Here is a 21,166-nt window from a genome sequence, read left to right as displayed (position 1 = left end):
GCTCTGTTCCAGCGCTGTGACTGCAGCGTAGCCTGACGCGTACTTCTCCGGGAATGTAACTAGGCATTGCGCCGATGCAGACCACGATGACTGTGATTGGTCGGTAGTTGTCAGGGATGAATAAAAACATTGAAAGAAGGAAAAAATCTCTGGGGAAAAAATAACAACATAAATGTGTTGGCTTTGTATGTGTTTTAAGAATTACACTCTGCAACTGTAGGGGGAGCCCAGGAGCAAAAAATACCAAATCTTACCTAGTGTCCCTTTAAGGGAGAAGGTTGGCTTAATGGTTAGAGAAGCAGAGTTCGATCCCCACAAATGGCAGCAGGGGGAGAGTGAGAACAGTGATGTCTCATCCCTCAACATCCACAGCTGACATGCCCTTTGAGTGCATTTGACCACGAGGTTCTGACTGCCCTTCCAACTCACCCTATAGGTACTTAATGGAGCTCAGTCACACCAAAGACTACAGTTCCACTGTTCTAAAGCCCCCAGCGCTGAGGGGTTCATATCAATCTAGCCCATGCTTGGCACTGCTCCATAGATGGGTTTTACTGACTTATTGTTGCTGTTACATATTATGTATGGTGGAACTGACACCAAATTCATTAGAGCGCTGACTGCATGAAAGTAAACGCAGACGGAAAATGCTACAAAACAAATGAGTTTCTGTGGTAATTTAAACAGTGGATAAAAACTTAGACTTAAACTTCAGCTGGGTACAAACAGGAGTCGTCTTTTACCTCAAACATACACCACTCCACCAAAAGACGCAGACCCTAATTACAATTGTGTCTGTGGGCAGTATTCTATTTGAAGTACTTGGGTGAAAGTAACTAGCTATTTTCCTCCACTGCAACAGCGTCACTGGAAGTTAAAGAATGATGTTCAGATGCCAGAGGGAACCTGCGGGACTGGGAGATCCGGTATGGATTTAAATTCTCTAAAGCTTCCTCAAATGTGTGGCATGCTCTGACCTTCATTTAGAGTTACTGAAGAGATTTATTATTACCATGGTTATTCTTGGTAGAGAATAACCTCTCTCTCTCTCTTTCTCTCCCTCTTTCTCTTTTTCTCTGTCTTTCTCATCCTCTCACTCTCCCCCTCTTTTTCTCTCTCTCCCTTTTTCTCTTTCTTTCTCACCCTCTCTCTCTCCCCCTCTTTTTCTCTCTCTCTTGTTCTCTTTCTCTCCCTCTCTCTCTCTCTCTTAATATTCTGTGTTTAGTGTCATGCCTCTTTAAGAAAAGCACTCTGGGTGGCTGCATATCTTTGTATTTCTTTCTCTGCTTTTCTCTTCACATGATTCTCTCCTCCTACTGTATCTCTTCCTTTCTTTTTCACTTTGTCTCTCACTGCTGTAACTCACTCGTTCTCATGTATTTCCTATATTTCTCTCTCTCTCTCTATGCATCTATGTGTGGTGTCTGTATAGACAGTGTGTGTACAGACTATAGACTGTAGACTGCTGTAATGCCCCTCTGGGGTTCGGCACATCCACCCCATGCTCAGACAAGCTTTCAGAGAAGACCACTAAGAGCTTCCTGATACAATTACCCCACAGCCACACTGGAGTGTCAGATATCGATTCCTAAACTCATTCTTTTAATAACTAGACACTCTGCAAGTCCAGGTAGACTCCTTCATGCAGAAGCTCCTGCAATCAGTCAGACAGCTGTAAGTATATTTTTAAAGGAGCAATCCACCAAGTCTTTTTTTTCCCCATAAAGTGCAGATCAAACGTCGTTGACCCCTGAACGAACCTGTTTATGCTTAATACACATACAGCGGGTCCCCCACATGAATGTGGCCATATTTAAATCAGTGCAGAATCTCTGATACAGCCAGGGCAATGTTTTTCAGTGTAAAGAAAATGACTCATTGCCCCTTTAAAGTTTGCACTGACATCAGTCCCAAAGCGCAGGCTTTCTATTAAACTACAAGACATCAGAGTGGGAAGAAGTGCAACAGCGCTCTCTAGTGGCGATTTTATCCACATCTCTTTCTCTATATAAACTCTATATTGTCTTTGTGAACACATTAGACCTGTGTCATGCGTTCAAACAGACTGGAGACCTAGCACATGGTGAGAAAAAATCCTCTGAATTATATTATCTTTACTAAAGAACCCTTGAAGAACCGTTATTTATAAGAGTTCAAGGTTCCATTTTGTTTAATGAAGTGGTGGTGTGTTAGTGGAGAGAGAACCTCCAGCCAACAGCGTACTGAGACCACTAATGAGCTGTGTAAAAACTCCTGGAGCACTGCTGTGTCTGATCCACACGTACCAGTGCAGCACACACTAACACACCACCACCTTGTCAGTGTCATACCTGCTCTGTGTTGGCCCTTCCCAGTAAACATTTATCCGTTGATTCAACGTTGAAATAACGTAATGACTGCCGTCTAATCAACGTTCTCTTAAGGTTAAAAATGAAAGTTGAAAAGACGTCCAAACACAGACAGTGAAAAGACGACTATTAGACGTATTTTGGACGTCCATTGACGTTATTAATTGGTCCCGAAATAAATTATTTGTATAAAACGCGTTTTAGACGTCCACTGACGTTATCGATTGGTCACCACTTAACTAACTTATTAAGATTGATTTTGGACGTCAATTGACGTTTAAAATATGTCCTTGACGGACAGACTACTTTTAGACCTATTTTGAACGTCCAGGGACGTTCCTTGTTTACTGGGAGTGCAGCACACATTAACACACCACCACCTTGTCAGTGTCATACCTGCTCTGTGTTGGCCCTTCCCAGTAAACATTTATCCGTTGATTCAACGTTGAAATAACGTAATGACTGCCATCTAATCAACGTTCTCTTAAGGTTAAAAATGAAAGTTGAAAAGACGTCCAAACACAGACATTGAAAAGACGACTATAAGACGTATTTTGGACGTCCATTGACGTTATTAATTGGTCCCGAAATAAATTACTTGTATAAAACGCATTTTGGACGTCCACTGACGTTTAAAATATGTCCTTGACGGACAGACTACTTTTAGACCTATTTTGAACGTCCAGGGACGTTCCTTGTTTACTGGGTTGTAGTGGGCCTTAAATTTCAGTGGTGCTCATAATATGGACAATGAGTGTAGAAACGAAGACATTGCAGTGTTTGACATGACCTGTGTAAGTTACATTCCTGGACTTTTATTATTGTTATTTATTATTTTAACTAAAGTTAACTTCAATTTAATTTAATTTATTTTATTCAGAATGCCATTTATAGGTCTTTTTATTACGGTATGTGTTAACTTCATCGGACCGCCAGGGCTGTTTACAATTTTGCACACGACTGTATCTACATAACACCCCCCTCCCTCCCTCCCTCCTCGCGCACTAGCTTCTGTTTACAAACACGCAGAGCGGGGCGAGGCGGGAGTCTGAGTGACGTCACCGGTAGTGAAGCACATGTTCTGTCTGAAAACCCCATAAGCTCGATACACACCCCGTTTCTCCCTTAAATACCGAGGGTTAGAGCGGGGCTGAGTCGGTATTCTTCAAAACTGACACCGAAACGTTGTCTGGAACTCCGCTCAGGGGCGCAAACAAACGTTTTAAGCTCCTCCAAACACGTTGACTGACGCTGAGAATTATGGGTAGAGTATTATACGTACTTCAGCTGCAGCAGAGGCAGGAATAGAAAAAAACTTGGACTTGGACGGAGTGGACTGGAACATGGACTCTATGGGAATGCACTCTAAAGGCTACGTTTACTGTAAATTATTTACAGTTCTAGTTATAGTAATAGTTTTCAGTAAAATCCTCTTTCGACCATTGATTAAAACCATAAAAAATGATCAGAATTACAAAATAATAAAAATAATACCTTAATGACTTAAGTGTCTTAAAAGTGACTTCACACCTTCAATTTGAAAATCCATGAATAAGCAATTAGTCTTTGTGTCCACTCACCTTTCCCCTACTCATACTGCTGTTAGAATTTACCTCCACCCTGCAGTTTGAAAGTGGTCAGCCATGGGATTAAATAAATAAATAAATAAATAGGGTGGCAGTCACACAGCTCCAGGGACCTGGAGGTTGTGGGTTCGAGTCCTGCTCCAGGTGACTGTCTGTGAGGAGTGTGGTGTGTTCTCTCTGTGTCTGTGTGGGTTTCCTCCGGGTGACTGTCTGTGAGGAGTGTGGTGTGTTCTCCCTGTGTCTGCGTGGGTTTCCTCCGGGTGACTGTCTGTGAGGAGTGTGGTGTGTTCTCCCTGTGTCTGCGTGGGTTTCCTCCAGGTGACTGTCTGTGAGGAGTGTGGTGTGTTCTCCCTGTGTCTGCGTGGGTTTCCTCCGGGTGACTGTCTGTGAGGAGTGTGGTGTGTTCTCCCTGTGTCTGCGTGGGTTTCCTCCGGGTGCTCCGGTTTCTTCCACGGTCCAAAAACACACGTTGGTAGGTGGATTGGCGACTCAAAAGTGTCCGTAGGTGTGAGTGTGTGTGTTGCCCTGTGAAGGACCGGTGCCCCCTCCAGGGTGTATTCCTGCCTTGCGCCCAATGATTCCAGGTAGGCTCTGGACCCACCGCGACCCTGAACTGGATAAGGGTTACAGATAATGAATAATTAAATAAACCAACCAACTTGGATTTTCATGATTTTCACTGGAGGGGTCTTTAAAAACAGAACCAGAATATGAAAAATCTGATAAACCTACAGTTGCCTGAAGTAAAACTACCATTTCATATGAACATTTTCACAAGGAATCTGAAATAATGTCTGTTTTCAAATGAATGATGACTCACATTAAATTACAGCTTAAAGTGTCCATAAACACCTTTGTTGATCACCCTCTAAAAACAGCAGTCCAACTTCTTCGTACATTCTGGAACCTTCAGCATAAAATACCCCCTTAAGTGATGTTTTGTTTTTAAACCTGTAAACGCCAGCCTTCTTTCCACAGCCATTCTTCAAAAACACATAAACATTCACTGCCTGACTACAGCTGGAGGAGTCACTGCAAAAAAAAGTGTTAGAGAAAGGAGAGCAATGCGTTATTTTCTACTTCTGTCTGTCATGTGTTTGTTTGTACAAAATCACAAGGTGGCTACACCACCTTCATAACTATAACTGGTCATAGCAGAATAGAAGCTGAAATATTAATGTGTGAAAAAACGTAAATCCACCACTATTTTGTGTAGTTGTGGCCTGAAAGGTTGACGGTTCAATTTTCTTAATGGGCAGAAAAAATGACTAAAAACTAATATAGTCCATTATTAAGTCTTTTCAAAGTCTTCTAGCGTATAGTTAGCATTAGTCAAAAACCTAACGTGATAGAATCCGAATCCAGGATTGTGTATCCAGGTTTTATCTGCAGCCCACACACATGCGTGTTGATGTACAGGGCAACCGACCTTCAAGACACGGCCGAGCCTGGGCCGTACCGTCCACGTCGCTCATCTCATTGGCGCTTGCCGAATGACCGTATTACCGTTCTACACTCTTATTGGATAAGGCGTCTGTTAATCACGCAGATCCCGTCTCCTGCCGTCGTCTGATTGGCTGCTGCTTTTTCCCTTTCTCTCAGTAGCGCGGCGGTGGGTCGAGCCGCTGTGTGCGTGTGGAGCGTTCAACGGTCACTATTTTATCCCCCCCCTCACACACACATAATTGTGTCCGTTACAATTTGAATGTAGCCTTCATTATTCCAGCGCAATTCCGCGGGTGAGAAAGCTTCGGGAGCGGGTGGGTCGGTGCAGGTAAGGAGCGGGGGAACGCTGCTGTAACATGGCGGCAGTGAGCGGGTTGTCGGGGCCGGCGGTGGCCCGGCTTGAGGGCCGCGAGTTCGAATACCTGATGAAGAAGCGCTCGGTCACCATCGGACGGAACTCGTCGCAGGGCTCCGTGGACGTGAGCATGGGCCACTCGAGCTTCATCTCGCGGCGGCACCTGGAGATCTTCGCTGCGGGAGAGGACAGCGGCGGCGGCGGGGACTTCTACCTTCGCTGCCTCGGAAAGAACGGCGTGTTCGTGGACGGAGTGTTTCTGCGACGAGGGGCTCCTCCATTGCAGCTGCCGCGGATGTGAGAGTTTGCTTTACGTGTTGTTGTTTATCTGTTTGTTTGTTTGTTTTGGACCTCGGCTGAGCACGTGCTGCTGTTCACGCGGGCGCCATGCAGTGTGTTTGTGTCTCCACCGCACCGCTATGGAGCGGAGTCTTTGTAAAGCGATATTTCTACAAAGAAATGCGACTAACACAAACAGACCTCGTTGCAGTTAATGATCACGACATCAGACCGCGACACGAACGTTTTATATCAAAGTTAACTGAAACTTTACACTGCTAGGTGGCTCATTTTATACTGAATATTACGACTAACGCCCCCTGAACACTCACACACTCCTGGGGTGTGGTGGGGAAGGATTCTGTTGCTCATTTAAGGTCGTTTCTCTTCATTTGTGAGCACGTTTAACCTCGAGCTATGGCTGCAGCCGAGGTAGTGATTAGCGAGACCCCACTGTAAACAATCTGTGTGGTGCAGTGTTTGAACTTTCCATGTGAATCCAGTCCTCAAACACTACACACACACACTGCACAAGCCACGTGTCCCCAAGTGTGTATTTTGTTGCTGAAGTCAATCTTGTAAAAGTTGTTTTGTAAACAATGCAGCAGTTACTTTGACACGTGTCGTTTAGAGAAGTTTAACCTTAAACCGCTTCTTTCTAGAGAAACTAGAGCCAAATTCTTTTTTTTTTCACTTATAGAAGACTGAGGAAATGTAGGCTATTGCACAAAATGGTTGCAGCTACAGTACAGTGTTTTGTTTTGCAGAAGTTATTGACCTCTGTGCATTTTTTTAACAGCTTTGTCTCATGGAGTAAACATAATCAAAACACTATTTATAACTCGTGTCGGAGAAAAATCCTCTAGTCCCAATGCCTTAAAGGTAGTTTGGGTCTTGAAGTGTGTGTAAGAACCCTGGATGTATGGATCCACTCATTCGAGGCTGTGTTTGGAACACCATGGTTTCAAAGCAGAAACGCTCAGCCTTGCCGTTGACTGCGTTTTTCTGTTTAGGAGGACAGGCAGGGAGTCGCGGAGCAGCGTTCACAATTAATTCTTGTACTCTGACACAAACATAAAACATCAAATTGAGAATGTACTAGATCAGGTTTCCAGTGCACGCTGTGTCTAATCAAAAGCTTGTTTGGGGAGTCACTGTGGGGAGGAGGTGAAAAACCAAAAAATGCACATGGTCCCAGGGCCTCGTTTGGTTTTCAGAAACGTGAGGATGATAAAGGTCGGTCTGGCTGAGTAAATAAACATGGATTCCCAAGGTCTCTGAGAACCGGTGTCGTATCAGACGTATCCTGTTCAAATCCATCATGCTCTTACATGCCCACGGAAAGATTGGTTACATCTTGTCTTTCCAGCTGGCGGGGGAACTCAGAGTTTACAGAGAACTCGTTTGAAAAAGGGCATTGTGTTTACCTCATTTAAATGGTGTAAAAACACAGGCTACATTTAGAGCTAACGTTCGACTTCATGTGATGCTTTTTCTTCGTCCTTAGATCTCGTGATCAGCAGTGTTTGTGGCCCACTTAAAGCAAAATTAGTCTTTCAGATTTAGCTGTGATCTAGATCGCCTGCAGCTGAAGGTTTTAGATAACAGAAGAATCACAGAGTCTTTTCAAAGCTGGAGGCTTGGTTATGTTATTGATCAGAGGTGGAATAGCATTTATAATCTGGGATTAGTCTGTCTGGGTCTCTCTCTCTCTCTCTCTCTCTCTGTGTCTTTCTACCCCACCCCACCCCACCCCACCACTTTCCCCTCCACTTGTGTCTGATGTCTTTTCCTGTACAGGTAGCTGAGGCCACTGGAGCCTCTTCAGCTGTTGAGATAGCTTTAAATAGACTGACTGAACTAAAGAGATAAGAAAGACTGCAATTTACTGCAGTGCTCAGGGAATATCAAAAGGTTACATAATGCTATTATAATAATCACCATTATAATCATGTGTGTTTATTTATATACATTCTTTTTTTTGAATATTTTGCAAGTTATTCTCTCAATGGAGAGGTTGATCTCACTAAAGGGTAACTGTATGCCCAGCTTCCCGTAATCCTGTCTCTGGTTAAACCTGGGAAAATGCAATGAAGTGGGAGGAGCGGTTGCAAAGAGAGCTGTAGACGGTGAGCGTCAGCAGTGCAGTGAAATGTGTGAGAAAATTTGCAGGTGGAGGCTATCCCCAGAACGTCATTGGAGGGTGGGAGTGATGACTAAAAACCCCTTTCACTTATGAACTCTGTAGAATCTCAAGAGGAGCCCCAGAGTATCAGGACCAGAGATATACCGGAGTAGTCCTTTCACAAATGTAGAGCACAGTGAAAGATTTTATATGTTCTAAGTCAGCTCTCTGATTACAGAGCTACTAGGAGGATAGAGTCTGTGTAAAATGTCTGCCGTATAGATATATATTATCAGCTTTTAAGTTATTTTCTTTGTTTCTAATGTTCTCTGAGCTTTCGTGAGCACAAATCTGAGAATATTAGGAAGATGGCCACTGAAAAACAAACGAGAAACATGATCAAACTTAAACCCTTTGGCTTTGTCGGTTATGGTCCAGCCCTAGCTCAAGTTCTTACCAATAAACTAAGTCTTGGTCTCCAGATTTGTTTGTTGTTGTTTATAAATGGCTTAAAGTAGCTAAGAACAAAAACCCAGTCATCCTAACAATCACATGGCTGGGGGCAGCAATGGGCCAGAGGTTAGAGAAGTTGGCTTGGGACTGAAGGGTTGACTTTTTGATTCCCTCAACCAGCAGCAAAATTGGGGGTGTGGGGAGTGAAGGAATAGCACTGGCACTGTCTCCTTCGAACAAAGCACCTAACCCCCAGGTGCTGAGAAGGCTGCATGCCATCACGGAGAGAATGGAAAATTTGTGGTTATTGTAGGAACGTCATCTAGAACGATTGAGTAAATAAGAGAAGATTTGAGAGTCACACAACTTTGTCTTCAAAGAGTTTGTGACCTGTTACCAATTTAGCTTGGAGACAGAGACAGACTATTGCTTTCTGATTATTGTTCAAACCTCATGCCGTGGTTTGTTTGTGTGTGTAACCAGCACATTTCTAGAACATTCTTGGTGCTTGGGAAAATCAATGTGGTATTAAAGGCCACATTCATGAAAATCCTGATTGTTTCTGGACCGTTTGCTAGATCTCAGGTCTGTTTACGTCTAACGTTTTCATGAAGCCCCATATTATTATTATTATTATTTTTACCTCAAACATACCATTCCACCTTAAATGACGCAGACAGTCTGTAAACAAACCAGAGAGAACAGGGCCTCCCCTCAAACGTGGTCCCTTTTTAATGTTGAATATCGCCCAACGTCAAGGTCATGTTTGACAATTCGTCGGTCATATTTGTGTATGAAAATACTCGTTTCCTTATGGTTTGAATGGAGTAGACAAACAGCCATGTTTTACTGCAGCGTCTGTTAATCGTCACCAAACACAGACCTAACAAACTCCATGTTTCATATGATACACATATCTTGAATCTGCTGAGTGCCCACTGAAGAGTCAGCTCACGCTAATGTTGGTCTGGGCAACTGTCAGAGTTTGTAGACCCCTCTTTTCTTCAGTTATTCTACGCTTTGATGAGTACTCTTTACTAATAGTAGTCAAACAGTGCCCACAGTTTATGCAATCCCAATAGAAAAGCATTGCAAATGGAAAGGGATGTTATGTAACAGCTATGTACATGACTAAAGCCAAGTGCCTACTAAGAGTTTAGGACCATTGTGTGGGGTCTAAGAAGAATTTCTTGCCTGCATTCTCTGAGGTAGAGGTCATAGAGGAAGTCCTGTCTTCTCACTGTGAATCATATTTAAGGCTGTCATGTTTTGGCTTTGGCACGCACACTTCAGACTTTACTCAGCAGGATGTGTAGTGGAGGACCCACCCCCCCACCCCCCCAAATCCTGCCCTCCCCCCCGGAAGGGTACTTCTGAATTTTGTCAAATATAAATTTAGTCTTTTTAACTTTAACCTGAAAGAACAGGACTAAGGTGTTGTAAGCGAAATTAGTGCATTATTCTGAAATGAGTTGTTTTTTTTCAAGACATAACTTTTGTTGCCATTTTAATCCGAAACTTAATTGTTTAATAATGACTTTAATTTGTGTATGGTGTCAGATTCAGGATTGGACCTGGGTCATAGTTGTGTTGTAGAAAGTCGTGTTGGGATCTTGACCCTTGCAGTTAATATATTACCCATTGAGGCTGGACAATTAGTTAAAATTGATTGACAATATAATCTTACGTTTATCTGTTGTATTAACTTTTTTTGTGTTTGTTCAGTGCATTATTTTTGTTAATTCTGTTGACGTTAATAATCATTTATTAATCGTAATCGTAAGTGTTTTTCTAACATGTTGAGACGTTCTGGTTGCAGTGAGACTGCATTGGTCTTTGTGGGCCATAGTGTCAGACCCGTGAATTATTTTTGACAAAATAAGTAATGCGTTTAAGCCAGTGTGTGGATTACTCTGAGCCTCAAAGATATGATGATAAATCTTTAACGTGGGACCATGAACTTCTGACTCGTGACATGGTGGAGTTTGTAAATGTTTTATACAGCGTACAGTCTTTGTCCTGTGCAGTTGATTTAGACTTTTTACTGGGTAGGGCTACACTAAAGCTCTGTTATTGTTATCAGGACATTAGTCAGTACTCGTAGTTGGTTTCACTATGCAAACGAACCTCCAACCAATCAGATTTTTATTTTGTTTGCTGTGAGTAACAGGTTCGGATATTTTCCAGTGTGTGCCATACAGGATATGCAACAAATGTACAGGAGGTCCTCGGGTTACGTCAGTCCCGAGTTACGATGTTTCGTGGTTACGACACATCTCCCACTTACTGTATAAAGCCTTGTTTCTACTTACGTGGTTTTGCGTCGTAAACGTCGTAACGCAAACTTCGTGTGTGGTGTGCGCGGCGGAAGAATACACGGTTACGCGTCTCGGGACCGAGGAGGATAGGTGTTAGGATAGGATAAGTGCTTACAGTATGTTATTTACGTACAGTATGTTCCGACTTACACCGAAAATCGGTTTACGACGCTACGTAGGATTGGATCAGCGTCGTAAGTCGAAGACCCCCTGTATATATATTTTTGCATATCAAGTAGCTTGTGTATGATTGTATGTATGTACATTGTGTAGCTGGACCCAGGCCTAATTTTGCCAACTGTATTTGCAACAGTAATGTGCAATGGAGTCCGTTTAAGCCCGTGTGAACTGAAAAGAACTTGTGCCTCTGATCCTGCACTGGATTAAGCTTCTGTCTCTGAACTGAGATGAACTCTTAACTGGATTTTCAGACACACAAGTCTAAGCTTGGTCTAAGCCTTTTGGGTAAATCCTACTGACACCTACGATTGTTTGGATGGTTCTGTCTCGTAGTGATGGCTATACTGTAGTGGCAGCCATTTTAAATCTTGATTTGCATCGTGCCAATTGGCAGAGAGTGGTCTTCCATTATTTAATATCGAGATTAGCCTCGTAGCTCCAATGCAAATGTAAGAATTCAAGTCTAAGAATTTGGGGTAAAGGGGGAAAAATGTTTGATCCGCTGCCAAACTATCACTTTATTTTGAATATTAGTCGAGGGGGCCATTCTTCTGTAGGCCACATTTGAGCTTTAGTCTTGGACCAGACGTTTTCAGAGGAATGGGCTGAGACAGAGCTTTGCAGCGGAAGTCAATGTGGAAACGTGGGAAAGTGTACAGGGTCCCCCTTCCAGAATCTGTCTCATGGCAACTGAGCACTGCTGCTGCAAACCTTTTGGCTTTTCTCTCGGGCTCTGGCTCTCTCTTTCTCTCACTCACTCAATTTTTAAAAGAGAAGTAGAGAAAGACGGAGAATGTGTTGGCATGGTTCCTTAGCTGGAGTTGGTTGTGTGCTGAGTGAAGAAAGCCAAGCAGAAACAATAGCAGTGGAGTTGGAGCCTCCAGCGATCGAAGGAAAGTGTTGCTGTAATTACCAGCATGTGGTATGCTGGATGACCAGGGGTTTAGTCAGTGTTTCCAGAAAGGCGAGCAGTTTTGCCAGTGGAGACGGCCCCAAACGCAAGGCTAACGTTTTAAAATCGTTTCTAAGGTTTGTTTAATCGGGAATTTTTTATCTGAAATGTAGGTGAGAGGTTTGGGGCGTTGTAGAGGTATAATGTGTATTTCAAACTTTATTTCATTACAGTACAGTGGCCAATATGAGTGCTCCTATGAATGATGATAGTAGAGCAACCAATTAGAATGGCTTTCAGGGCTCTGTTGGTTTCTTTTTTTGTTTTGCTTTGTTTTTTCCCGCTTTCTCCCCATTTTTTTGTTCTGTGTGGGTTTTTTTTAATAAATACATTTTGTGGATGTATTTTTCAACATCTTTAACTATTGTGTTGAAAGTGTATTGTGCTTTAAAACCACACACAAGGCCACAGAAGATGTCGTAGCGTAAATTTGTGCATCGTCGCATCCTCGATCTTGATAAGAGCCTTGGCTTGGTTCAGAAGTTTTTGTGTTGCTGCGAGTGAGTGGTTTGGGTGAGCAAGAACAAGGCTGTGTGTGTGCTCACAAAATGAGTGTACATGCTCATTCAATATCTCTCACACACACACACACACACTCACCACCTACTGGGAAGAATGCAGTGTTTTGGAAGCCAAGCATTCCTTCTCTAAAACGAGCCTCGTGGTTGCCAAGTCAGGGCAGCCACACAATGTCTGCTTTAAAAGTAGGTGAAGTAAAAGGCTTGTAGCACACACAGCTGCAGTCACAATGCGTCTGAGTGCTGAGAAGCTGAATATTAGAAATGAGGGACGTGGGAGAAGTGTTTTCAGACGCTCATGACTTGAGTCGGGTGCCGTTTGCTGGTTTTATGGGTGTGTCTTGATTTTCGTGCTTTAAAAGGAGCCCCTTGTTTGGACTTGTTTAGGGTTATTCAGTGCAGTAATGAGTATTAAACAGACGGGGGAATCACGTATCGGATCCACAAATATACACCTTGTTAGTCTTGTATACTTTTTAAGAAGAGCATTAAAATATTGGAGAGAAATGCATTTGTAAGTCGTGCTGCACCAACAAATAAGTAATGATTAAATACAGGCTGCACTCCCAAAATAATGGACTGCAAAAAGCCAAACAACATAAATGGATATAGAACACCCCATCGCCAATGTATTAAAGCAACAGTGAGTTTATTTGAGCATTTAGTGACTCCTCTGGTGAGATCTGGAATTGCACCTAGACCACTTTTGCCACTTTGTCTCCATTCAAAGTGGATGAATCTGATACAGTGGAACCTCTACCTACGAACTTGATCCGTTCCGTGACCCGGTTCGTAAGTGGAAAAGTTCGTTTCTCGAGTCCATCCATCCATCCATTATCTGTAACCGCTTATCCAACTTAGGGTCGCGGGGGGTCCAGAGCCTACCTGGAATCATTGGGCGCAAGGCGGGAATACACCCTGGAGGGGACGCCAGTCCTTCACAGGGCAACACAGACACACACACATTCACTCACACACTCACACCTACAGACACTTTCGAGTCGCCAATCCACCTGCAACGTGTGTTTTTGGACTGTGGGAAACCGGAGCACCCGGAGGAAACCCACGCGGACACGAGGAGAACACACCAACTCCTCACAGACAGTCACCCGGAGCGGGAATCGAACCCACAACCTCCAGGTTCCTGGAGCTGTGTGACTGCGACACTACCTGCTGCGCCACCGTGCCGCCCCGTTTCTCGAGTCAAGAAAAGCAATTAATGCGTTCCAGCCCCCACCCCGAAAGTCACCCTTTTTGCACTGATATATGTTTACAACACTCTCAAATTAGTAAAAAAAATACATGTAGCGTTACTAAAAATAAAAGAGAAATACAGTGGTAACAGTAATAAAAAAGAAATAATAAAGTTGTAAGTGGTTACACAGCGCTACCTTGAAGACGTGACGACTGGCTGGAGGAGTAACACAGGCACTGGCTGTATGACGGGAGGTGGGGGGGGGTGGAATAACGGAGAGTAGGTGGTGAATGTGGGGAGACGAAGCGTAGATACGGCTTAACTTAGCACGAATTTCCATGTCTGCTATTTACACTAATGCTAAATTGCTAAAGCTACAATTTGCTAATCTTAAAAGCTCACTCAAGTCTGGGCGCTGGGAGACTCGCCGATTGGGGTCAGTGGCCATTTCCAGGCGCCGGCTCGGAGGAGGCTTGGGTTTTTCTAGAGTCATGGTTCATTGGTGGAGGCAAAAAATATTCAAATGCCCGGTTCGTATTTTGGAAAGTTTGTTAGTAGAGGTTCCACTGTATTAGGATTTTTTTTGATGTGAAGCTATATGGAAATTAACAGGCATGTTCTTTGTGTACAAGGGCATTTTCACACCAGCACTTTTTGGTCCGATTAAATCACCCTTGGTGCTGTTTTTGTGCAGGTGTGAACACAGTAATCGCACTCGGATGCGGACCAAAGCAACCGCGCCGTGACCCTTGGGAGGCACTGGTCCCGGTCCTGTCCCAGACAAACTCTGGAGCAGTGTGTTTGTGGTGAGAATGTGATCCGTCCTTGATCTGACCCAAATATCAGGTGAACTCCTCAAGTTTGAGTTAAACAGCTCCCGTAGCCAGGTGTGCTTTACATTATGGGATGGTCCATTGTCCCGATAGTTGTCAGTGCTGTAAAGTACATTTGCTGCCGTTGCTCCATGTCCCACTGCACAGGAGCTTCTTCCTGTGTGAACTTTCTTGCTCCTGCCCCATACTGGTCTGACCTATGAGTGAAGAGAACGTTCTTGCGTGGTTTGTAGTTGCGGATTTTGGTGTGCTTTGATTTATCACTGTGTGAAAACTAACTAAACCTAGGGGGAAAATGCTCTAAGTTTACAAACTCGTGAATTGAATCGGACCGGAGCAAACAAACTATAGGCGTGTAAACACCCGAAGAGTCGACAGACGGTCACTTAGACTCTTACATGTTTAATACATGTGTGCTGTACTATACTCTAATGCAGGTACATTACAGGTAACAAAATCCATAGCAGTGATAGCCTTACTGCCTGGTTTAGTAGAACTATCTTAACCCGTTCAGCAAGAATAAGCCAACTCAGTCTCACTTTCAAATCCCTTTCAGCTCTCACCTGCTTTTACAAGCCAAGGCGATTTTAATCTTGGGTTTAACAAGCTCCTGCACTTTTTCATTTGCAAGCTCTCGTCAGTAATATTCACATTTCTTTGGTTTAATAATGGATAACTGAGAGGATAAAGACTGAGGTTAACAGTAGCCCCTGTACTCAGATCTATTAGGACCTCTGTTGTTTCTCGGGTAACGGTGATATTCACATCCTCTGTTTCGAGGCTCTGCATGTGATGTTATTAAAGACATGTGGCATGGCAAGAAATACCCGTGAAAACCTACCAGACCACTCTCTTTTAGACATAATAGATGTTGCAGGGATGGGTGCACTAGCACATGCATACGGTTTTGTTTATATAGCATTGTGGCCCCTTCCCACTCAGGAATACTACTGCTTTGAATTAAATGGATAAAAATCTAGAGGAATGCTACTTTAATTTGAAAATGGCTGCTACGCATATAGCATTAAATATTCAAGGCATGTTTGTATGCGTGATGGCTTATAAAATCCTCACAAATAACGTGACCAAGTGGGATATAGGTACTAAAGAAAATTATGTAGATACTACAAAATAGGGGGCGGCACGTTGGCGCAGCAGGGAGCAGTCACACAGCTCCAGGGGCCTGGAGGTTGTGGGTTCGATTCCCGCTCCGAGTGACTGTCTGTGAGGAGTGTGGTGTGTTCTCTCTGTGTCTGCGTGGGTTTCCTCCGGGTGACTGTCTGTGAGGAGTGTGGTGTGTTCTCCCTGTGTCCACGTGGGTTTCCTCCCACAGTCCAAAAACACACGTTGGTCGGTGGATTGGCGACTCGTGTGTGTGTGTGTGTGTGTGTGTGTGTTGCCCTGTGAAGGACTGGCGCCCCCTCCAGGGTGTATTCCCACCTTGCGCCTAATGATTCCAGGAAGGCTCTGGACCCTCCGCGACCCTGAACTGGATAAGGGTTACAGATAATGAGTGAATGAATACTACAAAATAGTCCCAAGTTTGGACTCCAATAACTGCATGCTAGTTGTTGACTGTTCCAGGAAGAGGAACACATCATTATATCTTTGCCTTAAAACTACAGCTTCAAAATCATTGTGATGCTTCACTGACCTTTAATAGGGAGAATAGAGCATCTGTCATTGTTGCTTTATGCTCAGCACTGCAGAAACTGCTCTATGTAACTGTTGGGGGGAGGGTAGAAAATCCTCCAGTCACACTTAGCCAGTCTTAGCTGTGACTTAGTCAGGATGCTTCATTAATAATCTTACTGTATTTTATCAAAGGCCAATTTACCTTGAACGGTGTGAAGCAATACACCACGTAGCGCTCTTGTGCCTTGATCGTCAGATCAACTTCCTGTGTTTTTCTTTTAGAGATAAGCAGCATAAGACAGAGCAATATAAAGAGCAGATTAGTGACACTCCCTTTTATGCTGTGTCACAGCTTTTTCCTGGCTCCAAACCATGAACTCTTTCACCCTGTAATAACTGTTTGGAGAACTGGGCGTGAAGCGTCATGTGAGAACCAGTGAAAGAGTGTTAACTTTCAACACCCCTGGTTCAAAACTGTTTTGTTGATATTTGCTTGTTTATTGTGTTTGAATTTATTTATTTACTTATTTATTTTTAAAGGGAAATTACTGAGAAGTCTGTAAACACACACCCGTTATTTTCCGCAATTTAAGTGCAAATCTGTGTGTTAAAATCCACTAACTCTCCCCTTGGAAAAAGCGCCGTTTCCCCCGTCCTCGAACCGTACACGTTTGCGTGGCACAGTGAGGGAGCCGCAGTACGTTTGTGTGTTAAAGTGAGCAGCGTCTCTGTGTCTCTGCGGCTGCATACGCGTAATCTGTGCCAGGTCTGTGGGAGCTTGGCATGAGGTGCAGTGCCAGGCTCACACACCCAGGCTCTTGCCAACCATGTGAACGCTGAAGGACAGGCAGGCTGTTTCCCTCTGCCCTGTAAGATCTCCAGCACACGTCCCCACATTGACAGGACTTTGTTTGGCTGGGTTAGCGTTACAGCAAATGTGACGTTTATCTACGGTGGCGTGGACATGCAGCAACACAAACCAAATGCAGTTTTGATTTATGGTATGCAGCTTTTGTTAATCAAATAAAGGTTTCACAAAATTAAGAGGTACTCTCTCTGGACACAAAATGGCTGTCAGTAAGCCGTAATTACGATACTGATTTGTCTTGGTGTAATATGAAGTAGGGATGCACTGATACGGGAATTCTGGGCTGATTTCCGATATCAATATCCCGAATTGTATATATTGGTCGATGTATACGTTTATTAAACACAGAAAGATATGATTCCTCGGATTAACAATAGAGACAAATGTAACTTACTCAAACCTGTAAATCATTTTAGGCGAATGATTAAACCCAGAGGATCCTCAGTGAAGCTTCAGCACCACAACTGTTAAACGGTGCAGTAATATAGAAACAGAAAAAGAGAAACACACACATACAGAAACAGAAAGTGTTCACTCCTTTAATTCAGCCGACATTTTGGCTGTGTTCTTCCGGCATGAAGTAAATGCATCAGCAATTATTGGGTCGAAATGACAGTAACATCAAAGCATTGGCCCACTGCTAATCTGTATGAAAAGTGGTTATCCACAAATACTGATATACATATAATTCTAATATGATTGTGCAGCACTACTACGTAAGTCATTACCATGGGTGACATTTGTGAAATGATGGGGGCAAGGCGTCTCTGTGAACAATATACTTACAGGCGTACCATTTATCCAAGTCGACAAACGGGGTTAATAAAAGTTCTTCACACGGCATTGAATGCTCAGTGTTTCCACGTTCAGTTGAGGCCACCTTTATTTTAAAAACCCTTTCCTGTCTTTTAATAGAAATGGTATTAATTGTGGATATGACACATAACTGGTCAAGTTCATGTATATTTTAATGTCATAAATAGAAAACATATTTTTTTGCCGGACTGCCTACAGGGCTGGCCTAGAAGAGGCATTTTTCCAAATGTTGAACCGTGCATGCTTGTGTGGGAACGTTATTTCACCTTGCAGCGGTGGCACTACTATTCCGACAGTTGTTAGTTCAGCGGTATTCCACATAGTGCTTTTCTACCAACAAGGGAACAGTTCCTGATTGTGAACTAAATTTAGAACCATTCTGTGCCTTTCCACTGACATAAAGTCATTTGCAAACCAGAAAAATTAGTTCCCAGCTGGAAAGTAGAGTAGGGTCTTCAGTGCAAACCGTGGCTTCTTCCGTGGGCACGTCAAGGTTCGGGAACTCAAGAAAGAGCGGAGTCTCTCACACAGCGTTATCACCCAGTGGAGCCGGACCGGGTCATTTACAAAGTTTCATATAGATAAGTAGCATGAAATGAGACAGGAACCCACTCCGTTTGTGTGTGTTTCTGGGGCTGTGTTTGGCTCTGCGTTAGTTAGGTTTCTCTGCTGTTCACACGCTCAGAAGGATGACTCAGAACCCTGCAACGGCTCTGGGCATCTACTAATCTATTACTGTTGTTTGGGAGATGAGTCAAAAAAATGGCTACAAAATTACAGATACTTTAAAGAAATGGCAGCAAAGCATAGACTTCTAATGTTCCCTCAGATTGAGTTACTTTATCCAGTGTGTATCACATTTTGTTTCTGACATCGCATCTCTCTCTGCACTCTTTTCTGCAGAGCTCCAGTTCCCTTTGATCGTATTCTTTAATTTAAACAAGGACAGAAATTCACTAATTGTTTCCTATAAATGTTGCTTTAGTTTTGACCTTTAAGGTTTAGAGGAAGAATCTATATGAGCACAGCCGCAGTATGGTTCTTATCACTACAACCACACGCAAAATGACGATGCTGAACTATCTTAGTCTTACCCATTGCTTGTAGCAGGATATTTTAAGAATTAGGAGGGCATGGCTGTGAGCTGCCTTTGCCTCCAGATAAAAGTCTGTTCTCCATCAGCGGTCCAGTGCCAGAGGGTCTGAAAGCATGCTAGGGATCTGGGAATGGAGAAAACCAGCTCTACATGTAAAGCATTATGAATGGTAACGAATGTTAAGATTACACAATAGATAAGTCAGAATGGCGCAACAGGTAGTGTCGTAATCACACAGCTGGGGGTTCTGGGTTTGAGCCGGGGATACAGCACAGAAAAGTCATCATTACCCACCTGTGGAGCAGGAATAAAACACTATCCTCATCTCTTTTCATGATTGTAGATGCATACATTTGTAGTCATCCCCTTTAATGCAGATTTAGAATGAATATAAAGCAGCTATTGATAGTTTTTCGAAGCGTGTACGTGAGGTTCAGTTAATGACAGATGGCTGTTACCCTGGCATCTTTTGTTTATGTGGAGGGCAAGGCCCCAGCTGTTTACCTCTGCCTCTCTTGGTGTTTATAAGTGAACGATAGTGTATCGAGGGATGGTTAATTTTAGCACAGCCTCGAGACAGAGACACACACTCCCACCAGAGCCTTGTTACTGAAGTCATCTCTAAACTAGGTGCCATCTTCCCTAGGCATACACGGCTAAAATCAGCAGTCAGAGCGACATGCTACTGTTAGCAATAGAGGCCGTGTGTCTGATTAACAGCTTGTTTTACGTTGTGTATTTTCCAGATTTAACAAAGTTGAGGGTTTGTCTGCTGTTTTATTGTTTGATTAAACAGTGGATTTGGTTTAGCATCATAATTGTCTTGAAAGTTCAACAGCATTAAGATTGGGCGAGCAATGAGCCAGTCACAGTTACATGGGCAAAAAAACCAAAACAAAAAAAGCCTTTTTTAATTCTGTGTTTCTCGAAATGTGAATTTGTGAGTTTCTAACCCATCAGTAATTTTTTTTTTCCGGGTCATCACTACCTTGGAGGCAGCCTTGGCCTAATTGTTAGAGGACAGGGCTTGGTACCGGAATGTCCAAGGCTGAAGTGCCCCTGAGCAAGGCACTGGACCCCAAATCACTCCCGCTCTGGGTGTGTGTTCATAGCCCCTAGTGTATTAGTGTGTGAGTGTGATTGTGTGTGTGTGTGTGTGTGTGTTCACTGCCACATATGGGTTAAATGCGGAAGACGCATTTCATTGTACAATGGAAAAATAAATGCACATTACGTTATTTTCTTGTTTAAGTGCCTGGTAAATTAATGACGTATTTAAATCCAAAAAAGTCTCTTCTTGTTTTGGTTCTTTCACACATGCATTTACATTTAGAGTTAATGATAAGTCTGCTGTCTAAAAAACAAGGCTTGATATTAATAATGCTACAGAAAAACAGTATCATTTTACTTTCGGTTTGAGTGTCTGACGTTAGTTGTTTTGTTCATAGTATCCAAGTACATGGCTGAACCTCTCTTCTATTCTTATTGCAGGTGTACATTCCGCTTCCCCAGCACCAGTATAAAAATCACATTCACAGCTCTGGCAAGTGTAAAGAAAGAGAAGAGGGAACCTGAGTCTCCAGTGAAGACCGTGCAGCCCCAGATTTCTCCACTTTCCATAAATATTCCCGACAACATTGCTCACCTGATGAGCCCTCTGCCCTCCCCCACTGGAACCATCAGGTAAACGCATAGATGTTCACATGTACCAAAGCTGTATGTTTGTATGTTGTGAAACGGACGGCGTTTTGTTTGTTTTTGCCGTGATGCTGCATGCTCAAAACCGGTCTAATATGTTTATGAAGACCCAGTGTCGGTAAAAAAAAAAAAAAAACAGTCTCAGTCTGGTTTGCTAGGGTTTCTCTCTCTGCTCATGGCACAGAACAGGTATCTGGTTTTTTTTTTTTTTGACAATTAATTAGACACAGACTTGTTTTTACTGTTTCAGGATACTTAAAGGCTAAGCACCACTTAATGGACCTCCATGAATATTCCACATTATTGTAGTTACTGACAGATATAAGTATGAATTAAAATGAAAATAGCAGCTTAATTTGCTTTAAAAATGACAATTTTATTAAATTAACAAAAAAACCCGAGCTCGCTACGGAAATTCTCGAACGTGACCGTGACGTCACTGGTGGACAACAGCTGAACAACGCC

The 21,166-nt window shown here is 43.2% G+C and overlaps 1 protein-coding gene across 2 annotated transcripts in view; it reads left to right on the top strand.

Moving 5' to 3' along the window:
- The first annotated feature begins 5,412 nt into the window (after positions 1 to 5,412).
- The window catches only part of foxk2b (forkhead box K2b), a 29,863-nt gene continuing 14,109 nt past the window's right edge, over positions 5,413 to 21,166 (top strand). The window contains exons 1-2 of one of the 2 annotated variants that reach the window (XM_066673549.1): positions 5,413 to 6,032; positions 20,495 to 20,686. In XM_066673549.1, coding sequence (XP_066529646.1) covers positions 5,737 to 6,032; positions 20,495 to 20,686 — 488 coding nt within the window. In that variant the 5' untranslated portion in view covers positions 5,413 to 5,736. The remainder of the gene's footprint in view (positions 6,033 to 20,494; positions 20,687 to 21,166) is intronic. The other variant, XM_066673550.1, reaches the window with a different exon arrangement.

This window comes from Hoplias malabaricus, chromosome 6 (assembly GCF_029633855.1).
Source record: "Hoplias malabaricus isolate fHopMal1 chromosome 6, fHopMal1.hap1, whole genome shotgun sequence".
In the NCBI taxonomy this organism is placed as follows: Eukaryota; Metazoa; Chordata; class Actinopteri; order Characiformes; family Erythrinidae; genus Hoplias; species Hoplias malabaricus.
This window is presented reverse-complemented; position numbering and strand designations above follow the sequence as displayed.